At 40.7% G+C, this 14698-nt stretch overlaps 1 protein-coding gene across 1 annotated transcript in view; it reads left to right on the plus strand.

The window, feature by feature from the left end:
- The window catches only part of LOC129703230 (mucin-2-like), a 79944-nt gene extending 65629 nt beyond the window's left edge, over window positions 1-14315 (plus strand). The window contains exons 11-21 of the mRNA XM_055645509.1: window positions 626-811; window positions 2014-2199; window positions 3085-3213; window positions 4107-4292; window positions 6081-6266; window positions 6763-6948; window positions 8182-8367; window positions 9232-9408; window positions 9905-10090; window positions 11324-11509; window positions 12374-14315. Of these exons, the coding sequence (XP_055501484.1) occupies window positions 626-811; window positions 2014-2199; window positions 3085-3213; window positions 4107-4292; window positions 6081-6266; window positions 6763-6948; window positions 8182-8367; window positions 9232-9408; window positions 9905-10090; window positions 11324-11509; window positions 12374-12618 (2039 nt within the window). The 3' untranslated portion in view covers window positions 12619-14315. The remainder of the gene's footprint in view (window positions 1-625; window positions 812-2013; window positions 2200-3084; window positions 3214-4106; window positions 4293-6080; window positions 6267-6762; window positions 6949-8181; window positions 8368-9231; window positions 9409-9904; window positions 10091-11323; window positions 11510-12373) is intronic.
- Window positions 14316-14698: the final 383 nt, after the last annotated feature.

The raw sequence follows: 14698 nt of genomic DNA on the forward strand, positions 1-14698 counted from the left end.
TAAATCATAGGATAAAAATTATGCCATTTAGTCTAATGAATGTACTCCTCCATTCAATCTTGGCTGATCTATATTTCCCTCTCAATTATCAACGTGTGATGATACTTCCAGTAAGTTATGGACGCACTCCAAGATCCCTCTGTACATCATTGCTGTTAGGGTCTGCCATTAATTGTTCATTTTTCCCAAACATTCAACCTCCCTCAGTGAAACAACTCACACTGTCTCTGATTACAGTGCATCTTCCATCCCTCCACGCATTTCTGTAGCTGATCTATATCCCGCTGTGTACTCTGACATCCTTCTGCACAGTCCACCGCTCCAGCAATCTTGATATTATCTGTAATATTATTAACCAACCCGTCTGAAGGCTAGCATATCATAAGAGATATGGTTCCAGCAGCATGTTCATAATTTCTTAAGATTATAAGTCCCTTGAGAATAATTAGGCCATTTTCCACAGCAATTTGTACTTTATCCTGACATATGAACTGGCTCTTCATCTTCTCCAGTTTCAACAATTCACATTTCAACTACTCGCTGTCCTTAATGTAGTTAGTGAAAAAGGAAATACACAACTAATTTCACCTCACCTTCCGTGCTGAATACCTGTGTTTTAATGCAGCCTCAACAACATCTACCACTACGACAACTATTCCTGTTTCAACATTTACAACTGGTCCACCATCAACCTCAACATCACTCACTTCAGGGACATCAAGCACAGAAGCATCTACAACCACCGAGAGCTCCACTCCAACACAAACAAGTGAAACGACCACTGATATCAGTTCCACAACTTCTGAAATTAGTAAGTCTGTAAAGCTTTGTCTACTGGAGAGAACTTCTTGAGCCAGTTTAAATATGTATTATGACTTCCTAACTATTATACTCAACGCCTTTATCAATGAAGGCTGGCATATGGTAGGACTTCATTTCACCCGTCAATAATGTTGTAAGTGAAAAAATAATAGCCAACTAATTTCACCTCACCTTCCGTGCTGAGTATCTGTGTTTTAATGCAGCCTCAACAATATCTACCGCCCTGATAACTATTCCAGTTTCAACATTTACAACAGGTCCATCATCAATCGAACTCTTGTAGTCGATGCCTCTACCAATGAAGGCTGGCATTTGGTAGGACTTCATATCATCCCATGAACTTGTCATAAGTTCATAATAATGTGATATGAGTAAAATTACACCTTTTGGCCTATTGAATGTACTCCTCCATTCAATGGTCTATATTTCCCTCTCAACTCTTGTGATGCTACTTTCAGTAAGTAATGGACCCAATCTAATATCCCACTGTACATCATTGCTGTTAAATGACTTCTTTATGGTTATTTTTTATTCATTTGGCCTATCGAGTCTTCTTCACCATTCATTCCTGGCTGAACTATATTTCCCTCCGAACTATCAACTTGTGAAGCAACTTTTGGTAAGTTGTGACTTGCACCCCAAGCTCCCTCTGTACATCAATGCTGTTAAAGGTCTGACATTAACTTATATTATCCCCTTACAATCAACCTCCCGCAGTGCATCAACTCGCATTTGTGAATCACTGTGAATCTCATGCATCTTAATGTTTTGGATCAGCTTTCAACGAGGAACGTTATCAAATAGCTTAATGAGAACTATGTGGACAACATACATGGCCTACTCTCGTCAACCATCTTTTTAATCTCCTCAAAAGACTTGATCAGGGTGGTACAATTTGACCAGTAAAATAATAATAAGGATTGACCAGTAATTTCCTGCTGTTGCAAATATTTCTGTTACAACTATTCCATTTTCAATAATTCTTCTCACAACAGCTCGTGCTGCAAATATGCCTGTTGACCTTCACTTATTGCACTTTATCCTGACACATGTACTGGTTTTTCATCTCTTCCAGTTTCAATAACAATTCACCTTTCAAATGCTCAATGTCCTTAATGTTGTTAGTGAAAAAAGAAATAAGCAACTAACTTCACCTCACCTTCAATGCTGAATATCTGTGTTTTAATGCAGCCTCAACATCATCTACCACTCTGACAACTATTCCTCTTTCAACATTTACAACTGGTCTATCATCAACCTCAACATCACTCACTTCAGGGACATCGAGCACAGAAGTATCTACAACCACGGAGAGCTCCACTCCAACACGAACAAGTGAAACGACTACTGACATCAGTTCCACAACTTCTGGAATTAGTAAGTCTGTAAAGCTTTGCCTGTTAACCATGTGCATGGTTTCTCTCAGTGTCACCTGAACAAAGTAACACAGATTTACTGGAGAGAACGTCTTGATCCAGTTTAAATGTGTATTATGACTTCCTAACTGAGACTCAACGCCTTTATATACAACGACTTAAAATAACAAAAACACACAATAAACACAAATTTAACATCCACCACAGTGAGTTTACCAGGCACCTCCTTACTGTGATGGAAGGCATAAGTCTTAAAGTCATTGTCTCGTTCCTCCTTGTGCCCCCTTTGCGCTGAAGCGATCCAGGCTTCCGATGTTGTGACCCCGCCGGGTGATGGTAAGTAAGTCAGTCCTCCAGCTGAATCCAAGCTCCGCGAATGAGCCGGTTCGAACTGCGCGGCCCTGAGTGGTCGAAGCTGCCGAAGCTGCCGCCCTCCATTCCAGCAGACGAAGCTATTGTTGTGGGAGCTCCGGAAAAACAGGTCACCAACCTGGGACCTGCGAGCTCCCAATGACGTGGTCCACTGGGCCCACGGCCGAGTCCACTGGGCCTACGGCTGAGCCTCTGAAGTCGGGCCGCCGCCGCCGGAACACCGCCACAGCTCCGAAGTCGGGCAGCCGCCGGAAGGCTGGAACGCCGCAAGAGCTCCGAAGTGGGCTGCCGGCGCAAGAACGCCGCCACAACTCCGAAGTCGGGCCGCTGCCGGCGGCGTAGGCCCGACTTCCGCCACAGCCCCGAAGGCTCCCCATATATCATACACCAACACATGCGACTTTTTCTTGCCGTATCCCCCGTCTCCATCTCAGTGCTGAGTATCTGTGTTTTAATGGAGCCTCAACAACATCTACCACCCTGATAACTATTCCTGTTTCAACATTTACAAAAGGTCCATCATCAACCTCAACATCACTCACGTCAGGGGCATCGAGCACAGAAGTATTTACAACCACCGAGAGCTCCACTACAACACAAACAAGTGAAACAACAGATATCAGCTCCACAACTTCTGAAATGAGTAAGTCTGTAAAGCTTTCTCCATTAGCAATGTGAATGGTCTCTCTCAATGTCACATAAACAAAGCAACAGAAATCTAGCGAGAATTTCTTCCTGTTGAATTATGGATTATGACTTCCGAACTCTTATACTCGATGCCTCTACCAATGACAGCTGGCATTTGGTAGGACTTCATATCATCCCATGAACTTGTCATAAGTTCATATTAATATGTGATATGAGTAAAATTACACCTTTTCGCCTATTGAATCTACCCCTCCATTCAATCTTGACTGATCTATATTTACCTCTCAACTCTCGTGCTGCTACTTTCAGTAAGTTATGGACCCACTCTAATATCCCACTGTACATCATTGCTGTTAAATGACTTCTTTATGAAGTTATTTTTTATTCATTTGGCCTTCTTCGCCATTCATTCCTGGCTGAACTATATTTCCCTTCGAACTATCAACTTGTGATGCACCTGTTGGTAAGTTCAGGACTTGCACCCCAAGCTTCCTCTGAACATCAATTCTGTTAAGGGTCTGATATTAACTGTATATTATCCCCTTACAATCAACCACCCTCAGGGCAACAACTCGCACTTGTGAATCACTGCGAATCTCATGCATCTTAATGTTTTGGATCAGCTCACCATGAGGAACGTTATCATATGGCTTACTGAGATCAATGTGGCCAACATCCATGCCCTACCCTCATCAACCATCTTTTTAATCACCTAACCAATAATTTCCTGCTGTTGCAAATATTTCTGTAACAACTATTCAATCATTCTTCTCACAACCGCTCATGCTGCAAACATGCCTGCTGACCTTCACTTATTGTTAGTGAAAAAGGAATTAAGCATCTAATTTCACCTCGCCTTCCGTGCTGAATATCTGTGTTTTAATGTAGCCACAACATCGTCTACCACTCCGACAACTATTCCTGTTTCAACATTTACAACCGGTCTATCATCAACCTCAACATCACTCACTTCAGGGACATCGAGCACGGAAGTATCTACAATCACCGAGAGCTCCACTCCAACACAAACAAGTGAAACGACTACTGACATCAGTTCCACAACTTCTGGAATTAGTAAGTCTGTAAAGCTTTGTTTGTTAACAATGTGCATGGTTTCTCTCAGTGTCACCTGAACAAAGAAACACAGATCTACTGGAGAGAATATCTTCATCCAGTTTAAATGTGTATTATGACTTCCTAACTTAGACTCAACTCCTTTAACAATGAAGGCTGGCATATGGTAGGAATTCATATCGCCCCATAAACTTGTCATAAGTTCATGTTCATAAGTCAAAGGAGAAATATTATGCCATTTAGCCAATTGAATGTACTCGTCCATTCAATCTTGGCTGATTTACATTTCCCTCTCAATTATCAACTTGTGATGATACTTTCATTAGGTTTTGGACATACTCCAAGATCCCTCTCTACATCATTGCTGTTAGGGTCTGCCATAAATTGTTAATTTTTCCCGAACATTCAACCTCCCACACTGAAACACTGAAACAACAAATTGTTGTGGAAATCCTCAGGTCACAGATCTCCAGCCAGAATATCGTACTTCTGCAGCAGCCTTGAATAATTTCTCTGTAAACCAGTCCTTAATCTATATGACAACATTTCTGTGAATCCCATGCATCATAATATTTTGTCCAAGCCTACCGAAAGGGACTTTAAGAAATGGTTACTATAATCTATATAGACAGCATTCTCTGCGTTCCCTCATCAATCACATTCGTGGGCTCCTCAAAAATCTTGATCAAGATAGTAAAATGTGACCTGCCACATAATAATAATGATTGGCCAATCCTTTCCTCCTCAAGTAAAAGTATCCTTTATTGTTATTCATACCTTTCGGTCTGAACGAAATTTTGTGCCTTGCAGTCATACATATAATAAAAATAACAAAAACACAGAATAAACACAAATTTAACATCCACCACAGTGAGTTCACCAGGCACCTCCTTACTGTGATCGATGGCATAAGTCTTAAAGTCATTGTCTCGTTCCTCCTTGTTCCCCATTTGCGCTGAACCGATCCAGGCTTCCGATGTTGTGACCCCACCGGGTGATGGTAAGTAAGTCAGTCAGATATGGTAATTTGAATTTTTAGAGCTATATGTATTTATTCGCTTTTTTTTAACCACACTGATGGGAACTGATTGAGAAACAATTTTTTTGTGTCATCTGTGTATGTAAGTACTCCGTTAAAATGACATTAAAGTAAATACTGAATACTGAGTACTGAGCCCCGAGGCCGCCAGCTCCACCATTAGGCCTCAGCGCGGACGGAGATGGAGACGGGGGATACGACAAGAAAAAGTCGCATCCCCCCCGAAGGTAGAGACCAAAAACAAGTTTCTACCCCCCACGCACATGCACAACCTAATAAACTAAAATTTCTGGACTTACACCACAATATACCTCTGAACATCAATGCAGTTTAGGGTCGGTCAACTGGATCTACTAGAGAGAACTTCTTGAACTAGTTTACACGTGTATTATGACTTCCTAACTATTATACTGATATCAGTTCCACAAATTCAGAAATTAGTAAGTCTCTAAAGCTTTATCTGTTAGCAACATGCATGGTCTCTCTCAGTATCACCTAAATAAAGTAGCACAGATCTAGTGGGGACAATTTCCTGTTGCCGTTTAATCAACCTCCCTCAGTGCCGCAAATGTCCCTGCTGAACTTTTCTGATTGCGCTTTAACCTGACATATGTATGGTGTTTCATCTCCTCCTGTTTTAACATTTTATATTTCAACTATTCACTGTTCTCAAAGTTGTGAGTGAAAAAGGATATACGCAACTAATTTCACCTCACCTTCCGTGCTGAGTATCTTGTGTTTTAATGCAGCCTCAACAACATCTACCACTCCGACAACTATTCCTATTTCAACATTTACAACAGGTCTATCATCAACCTCAACATCATTCGCTCCAGGGACATCAAGCACAGAAGTATCTACAACCACCGAGAGCTCCACTCCAACGCAAACAAGTGAAATGACTACTGATATCAGTTCCACAACTTCAGAAATTAGTAAGTCTCTAAAGCTTTGTCTGTTAGCAACGTACATGGTCTCTCTCAGTGTCACCTAAATAAAGTAACACAGATCTAGTGGGGACAATTTCCTGTTGCAGTCTAAATATGTATTATACGGCCCTAACTTTTACTCTCAATGCCTCTGCTAGTGAAGGCTAGCCTATCAAATGACATCTTTATTACGCTATGATGTTATTTTTATTCATTTGGCCTGTCAAGTCTACTCCTCCATTCATTCCTGGCTGAACTATATTTCCCTCTGAACTATCAACTTGTGATGCACCTTTTCCTAAGTTCTGGACTTGCACCCCAAGCCCACCACGAGGATTGTTAACTAATGGCTTCCTGAAATCTACGTGCTAGTTTTTCATCTCCTCCTGTTTCAACAATTCACATTTCAACTACCCACTATCCTTAATGTTGTGAGTGAAAAAGGAAATAAGCAACTAATTTCACCTTGCCTTCCACGCTGTTTATCTGTGTTTTAATGCAGCCTCAACAACATCTACCACTCCGACAACTATTCCTGTTTCAACATTTACAACTGGTCTATCATCAACCTCAACATCACTCACTTCAGGGACAGTGAGCACAGAAGTATCTACAACCACCGAGAGCTCCACTTCAACACAAACAAGTGAAACGACTACTGATATCAGTTCTACAACCTCTGGAATTAGTAAGTCTGTAAAGCTTTGTCCGTTATCAATGTGCAGGGTTTCTCTCAGTATCACCTGAACAAAGAATAAAGATCTACTGGAGAGAAATTCTTAATCCAGTTTAAATGTGTATTATGACTTCCTAACTATTATATTCAATGCCTCTACCAATGAAGGCTGGAATATGGTAGGACTTCATATCACCCCATAAACTTGTCATAAGTTCATGTTCATAAGTCATAGGAGCAAAATTATGCCATTTAGCCTATTGAATGTACTCCTCCATTCAATCTTGGCTGATCTATATTTCTGCCATTAATTGTTCATTTTTCCCTAACATTCAACCTCCCACAGTGAAACAACTCACACTCTCTCCGATTACAGTGCATCTGCCATCCCTCCGTGCATTTCTGTAGCTGATCTATATCCCGGTGTGTACTCTGACATCCTTCCACACATTCCACTGATCCGGCAATCTGGGTATTATCTGTAATATTATTAACCAACCCGTCTGAAGGCGAGCATATCATAAGACATATCCTTCCAACAGCATGTTCATGAGTTCGTAAGATTGTGTCCCATTGACCAGAATTAGGCCATTTAGTCCATCTAGTCTACTACACTATTCATTCTTTGCTGGTCTATGTTTCCCTCTGAATTGTCAAATATCTTGCAAATAACAGAGTTCCCAGCACAAATTGCTGTGGAAATTCTTTGGTGACAGATCTCCAGCCTGAATATCATTCTTCCGGCACAGCCCTGTCTCATTTCTCAGTAAACCAGTCCTTAATCCATATGACAAAATCTCTGTGAATCCCATGCATCATAATATTATGTACCAGCTTACTGTGAGGGAATGAATGAAATGGTTACTATAATCAATGTAGAGAGTATTCTCCACCCTCCCCTCGTCAATCACCTCTGTGGTCTCCTCAAAAATCTTGATCAAGATAGTAAGATGTGACCTACCACATAATTTTAATGATTGGCCAATCTTTTCCTTCTATTGCAAATATTTCTGTTACAAATATTATTTTCTCAGTCATTATTCTCACAACCGCTCGTGCTGCAAATATGCCTGTTGACCTTCACTTATTGCACTTTATCCTGACAGATGTACTGGCTTTTCATCTCCTCCTGTTTCAACTATTCACATTTTAACTACTCACTGTCCTTAATGTTGTGAGTGAAGAAGGAAATAAGCAACTAATTTATCCTCACCTTCCGTGCTGATTATCTGTGTTTTATTGCAGCCTCAACAACATCTACCACTCCGACAACTATTCCTGTTTCAACATTTACAACAGGTCCATCATCAACCTCAACATCACTCACTTCAGGGACATCGAGCACAGAAGTATCTACAACCACCGAGAGCTCCACTCCAACACAAACAAGTGGAACGACTACTGATATCAGTTCCACAACTTCAGAAATTAGTAAGTCTCTAAAGCTTTATCTGTTAGCAACATGCATGGTCGCTCTCAGTATCACCTAAATAAAGTAGCACGGATCTATTGGGGACAATTTCCTGTTGCCGTTTAAATATGTATTATGCGTCCCAAACTCTTATCCTCAATGCCTCTGCTAATGAAGGCTAGCATATCAAATGAATTCTTTATCACACTATGATGTTATTTTTTATTCATTTGGCCGAGCGAGTCTACTCCACCATTCATTCCTGAATGAACTATATTTCCCTCTGAAATATCAACTTGTGATGCACCTTTTGGTAAGTTCTAGACTTGCACCACAAGCTTCCTCTGTACATCAATGCTGTTAAGGTTCGGCCATTAACTGTATATTATCCGCTTACAATCAACCTCCCTCAGTGCAACAACTCACACTTGTGAATCACTGTGAATCTCATGCATCTTAATCTTTTAGATCAGCCCACCACGACGAACGTTATCAAATGGCTTACTGAAATCTATGTGGGCAACATCCATGCCCTACCCTGATCAATCATCTTTTTGATCTCCTCAAAAGACTTGATTCAGATTGTACCATGTGACCTGCAAAATAATAATAAGGATTGGCCAATATTTTCCTGCTGTTGCAAATATTCCTGTTACAACTATTCCATTTTCAATCATTCTTCTCGCAACAGCTCTTGCGGCAAATGTCCCTGCTGAACTTTTCTGATTGCGCTTTACCCTGACATATGTATGGTGTTTCATCTCCTCCTGTTTTAACATTTGATATTTCAACTATTCACTGTTCTCAAAGTTGTGAGTGAAAAAGGATATACGCAACTAATTTCACCTCACCTTCCGTGCTGAGTATCTTGTGTTTTAATGCAGCCTCAACAACATCTACCACTCCGACAACTATTCCTATTTCAACATTTACAACAGGTCTATCATCAACCTCAACATCATTCACTTCAGGGACATCAAGCACAGAACAACCACCGAGCTCCACTCCAACGCAAACAAGTGAAACGACTACTGATATCAGTTCCACAACTTCAGAAATTAGTAAGTCTCTAAAGCTTTGTCTGTTAGCAACGTACATGGTCTCTCTCAGTGTCACCTAAATAAAGTAACACAGATCTAGTGGGGACAATTTCCTGTTGCAGTTTAAATATGTATTATACGGCCCTAACTTTTACTCTCAATGCCTCTGCTAATGAAGGCTAGCCTATCAAATGACTTCTTTATTACGCTATGATGTTATTTTTATTCATTTGGCCTGTCAAGTCTACTCCGCCATTCATTCCTGGCTGAACTATATTTCCCTCTGAACTATCAACTTGTGATGCACCTTTTCCTAAGTTCTGGACTTGCACCCCAAGCCCACCACGAGGATTGTTAACTAATGGCTTCCTGAAATCTACGTGCTAGTTTTTCATCTCCTCCTGTTTCAACAATTCACATTTCAACTACTCACTATCCTTAATGTTGTGAGTGAAAAAGGAAATAAGCAACTAATTTCACCTTGCCTTCCACGCTGATTATCTGTGTTTTAATGCAGCCTCAACAACATCTACCACTCCGACAACTATTCCTGTTTCAACATTTACAACTGGTCTATCATCAACCTCAACATCACTCACTTCAGGGACAGTGAGCACAGAAGTATCTACAACCACCGAGAGCTCCACTTCAACACAAACAAGTGAAACGACTACTGATATCAGTTCTACAACCTCTGGAATTAGTAAGTCTGTAAAGCTTTGTCCGTTATCAATGTGCAGGGTTTCTCTCAGTATCACCTGAACAAAGAATAAAGATCTACTGGAGAGAAATTCTTAATCCAGTTTAAATGTGTATTATGACTTCCTAACTATTATATTCAATGCCTCTACCAATGAAGGCTGGAATATGGTAGGACTTCATATCACCCCATAAACTTGTCATAAGTTCATGTTCATAAGTCATAGGAGCAAAATTATGCCATTTAGCCTATTGAATGTACTCCTCCATTCAATCTTGGCTGATCTATATTTCTGCCATTAATTGTTCATTTTTCCCTAACATTCAACCTCCCACTGTGAAACAACTCACACTCTCTCTGATTACAGTGCATCTGCCATCCCTCCGTGCATTTCTGTAGCTGATCTATATCCCGGTGTGTACTCTGACATCCTTCCACACATTCCACTGATCCGGCAATCTGGGTATTATCTGTAATATTATTAACCAACCCGTCTGAAGGCGAGCATATCATAAGACATATCCTTCCAACAGCATGTTCATGAGTTCGTAAGATTGTGTCCCATTGACCAGAATTAGGCCATTTAGTCCATCTAGTCTACTCCACTATTCATTCTTTGCTGGTCTATGTTTCCCTCTGAATTGTCAAATATCCTGCAAATAACAGAGTTCCCAGCACAAATTGCTGTGGAAATTCTTTGGTGACAGATCTCCAGCCTGAATATCATTCTTCCGGCACAGCCCTGTCTCATTTCTCAGTAAACCAGTCCTTAATCCATATGACAAAATCTCTGTGAATCCCATGCATCATAATATTATGTACCAGCTTACTGTGAGGGAATGAATGAAATGGTTACTATAATCAATGTAGAGAGTATTCTCCACCCTCCCCTCGTCAATCACCTCTGTGGTCTCCTCAAAAATCTTGATCAAGATAGCAAGATGTGACCTACCACATAATTTTAATGATTGGCCAATCTTTTCCTTCTATTGCAAATATTTCTGTTACAAATATTATTTTCTCAGTCATTCTTCTCACAACCGCTCGTGCTGCAAATATGCCTGTTGACCTTCACTTATTGCACTTTATCCTGACAGATGTACTGGCTTTTCATCTCCTCCTGTTTCAACTATTCACATTTTAACTACTCACTGTCCTTAATGTTGTGAGTGAAGAAGGAAATAAGCAACTAATTTATCCTCACCCTCCGTGCTGATTATCTGTGTTTTATTGCAGCCTCAACAACATCTACCACTCCGACAACTATTCCTGTTTCAACATTTACAACAGGTCCATCATCAACCTCAACATCACTCACTTCAGGGACATCGAGCACAGAAGTATCTACAACCACCGAGAGCTCCACTCCAACACAAACAAGTGGAACGACTACTGATATCAGTTCCACAACTTCAGAAATTAGTAAGTCTCTAAAGCTTTATCTGTTAGCAACATGCATGGTCGCTCTCAGTATCATCTAAATAAAGTAGCACGGATCTATTGGGGACAATTTCCTGTTGCCGTTTAAATATGTATTATGCGTCCCAAACTCTTATCCTCAATGCCTCTGCTAATGAAGGCTAGCATATCAAATGAATTCTTTATCACACTATGATGTTATTTTTTATTCATTTGGCCGAGCGAGTCTACTCCACCATTCATTCCTGAATGAACTATATTTCCCTCTGAAATATCAACTTGTGATGCACCTTTTGGTAAGTTCTAGACTTGCACCACAAGCTTCCTCTGTACATCAATGCTGTTAAGGTTCGGCCATTAACTGTATATTATCCGCTTACAATCAACCTCCCTCAGTGCAACAACTCACACTTGTGAATCACTGTGAATCTCATGCGTCTTAATCTTTTAGATCAGCCCACCACGACGAATGTTATCAAATGGCTTACTGAAATCTATGTGGGCAACATCCATGCCCTACCCCGATCAATCATCTTTTTGATCTCCTCAAAAGACTTGATTCAGATTGTACCATGTGACCTGCAAAATAATAATAAGGATTGGCCAATATTGTCCTGCTGTTGCAAATATTCCTGTTACCACTATTCCATTTTCAATCATTTTTCTCGCAACAGCTCTTGCGGCAAATGTCCCTGCTGAACGTTGCTGATTGCGCTTTACCCTGACATATGTATGGTGTTTCATCTCCTCCTGTTTTAACATTTCATATTTCAACTATTCACTGTTCTCAAAGTTGTGAGTGAAAAAGGATATACGCAACTAATTTCACCTCACCTTCCGTGCTGAGTATCTTGTGTTTTAATGCAGCCTCAACAACATCTACCACTCCGACAACTATTCCTATGTCAACATTTACAACAGGTCCATCATCAACCTCAACATCATTCACTTCAGGGACATCGAGCACAGAAGTAGCTACAACCAGCGAGAGCTCCACTCCAACACAGACAAGTGAAACGACTACTGATATCAGTTCCACATCTTCAGAAATTAGTAAGTCTCTAAAGCTTTGTCTGTTAGCAACGTACATGGTCTCTCTCAGTGTCACCTAAATAATGTAACACAGATCTAGTGCGGACAATTTCCTGTTGCAGTTTAAATATGTATTATACGGCCCTAGCTTTTACACTCAATGCCTCTGCTAGTGAAGGCTAGCCTATCAAATGACTTCTTTATCACGCTATGATGTTATTTTTATTCATTTGGCCTGTCGAGTCTACTCCGCCATTCATTCCTGGCTGAACTATATTTCCCTCTGAACTATCAACTTGTGATGCACCTTTTCCTAAGTTCTGGACTTGCACCCCAAACCCACCACGAGGAATGTTAACTAATGTCTTACTGAAATCTACGTGCTAGTTTCTCATCTCCTCCTGTTTCAACAATTCACATTTCAACTACCCACTATCCTTAATGTTGTGAGTGAAAAAGGAAATATGCAACTAATTTCACCTTGCCTTCCACGCTGATTATCTGTGTTTTAATGCAGCCTCAACAACATCTACCACTCCGACAACTATTCCTGTTTCAACATTTACAACTGGTCTATCATCAACCTCAACATCACTCACTTCAGGGACAGTGAGCACAGAAGTATCTACAACCACCGAGAGCTCCACTCCAATTCAAACAAGTGAAACGACTACTGATATCAGTTCTACAACTTCTGGAATTAGTAAGTCTGTAAAGCTTTGTCCGTTATCAATGTGCAGGGTTTCTCTCAGTATCACATGAACAAAGAATAAAGATCTACTGGAGAGAAATTCTTAATCCAGTTTAAATGTGTATTATGACTTCCTAACTATTATACTCAATGCCTCTACCAATGAAGGCTGGAATATGGTAGGACTTCATATCACCCCATAAACTTGTCATAAGTTCATGTTCATAAGTCATAGGAGCAAAATTATGCCATTTAGCCTATTGAATGTACTCCTCCATTTAATCTTGGCTGATCTATATTTTTGCCATTAATTGTTCATTTTATCCTAACATTCAACCTGCCACAGTGAAACAACTCACACTCTCTCTGATTACAGTGTTCTTCCATCCCTCCGCACAATTCAGTAGCTGATCTATATCCCGCTGTGTACTCTGACATCCTTCTGCACATTCCACTACTCCCGCAATCTTGGTATTATCAATAATAATATTATTAACCAACCCGTCTGAAGGCTGGCATATCATAAAACATATTGTTCCAACAGTATGATTATAAGTTCGTAAGATTATAAGTCCCTTGAGCCGAATTAGGCTATTTGATCCATCGAGACTTCTCCACCATTCATTCTTGGCTGGTTTATTTTAACATCTGAACTGTCAAATATTTTGCATATAACAGAGATCCCAACACAAATTGTTGTGGAAATCCTCAGGTCACAGATCTCCAGCCTGAATATCGTACTTCTGCAGCAGCCTTGAATAATTTCTCTGTAAACCAGTCCTTAATCTATATGACAACATTTCTGTGAATCCCATGCATCATAATATTTTGTCCCAGCCTACCGAAAGGGACTTTATGAAATGGTTACTATAATCTATATAGACAGCATTCTCTGCGTTCCCTCATCAATCACATTCTTGGGCTCCTCAAAAATCTTGATCAAGATAGTAAAATGTGACCTGCCACATAATAATAATGATTGGCCAATCCTTTCCTCCTCAAGTAAAAGTATCCTTTATTGTTATTCATACCTTTCGGTCTGAATGAAATTTCGTGCCTTGCAGTCATACATAAAAATAACAAAAACACACAATAAACACAAATTTAACATCCACCACAGTGAGTTCACCAGGCACCTCCTTACTGTGATGGAAGTCATAAGTCTTAAAGTCATTGTCTCGTTCCTCCTTGTTCCCCCTTTGCGCTGAAGCGATCCAGGCTTTCGATGTTGTGACCCCGCCGGGTGATGGTAAGTAAGTCAGTCCTCCAGCTGAATCCAAGCTCCGCGAATGAGCCAGTTCAAACTCCGCGGCCCAGAGTGGTCGAAGCTGCCGAAGCTGCCGCCCTCTAGTCCAGCAGACAAAGCTATTGTTGTGGGAGCTCCGGAAAAACAGGTCACCAACCTGGGACATGCAAGCTCCCAACGACGTGGTCCACTGGGCCCATGGCCGAGTCCACTGGGCCTACGG

The sequence above is a fragment of the Leucoraja erinacea genome, chromosome 14 (assembly GCF_028641065.1).
Source record: "Leucoraja erinacea ecotype New England chromosome 14, Leri_hhj_1, whole genome shotgun sequence".
Classification (NCBI taxonomy): Eukaryota; Metazoa; Chordata; class Chondrichthyes; order Rajiformes; family Rajidae; genus Leucoraja; species Leucoraja erinaceus.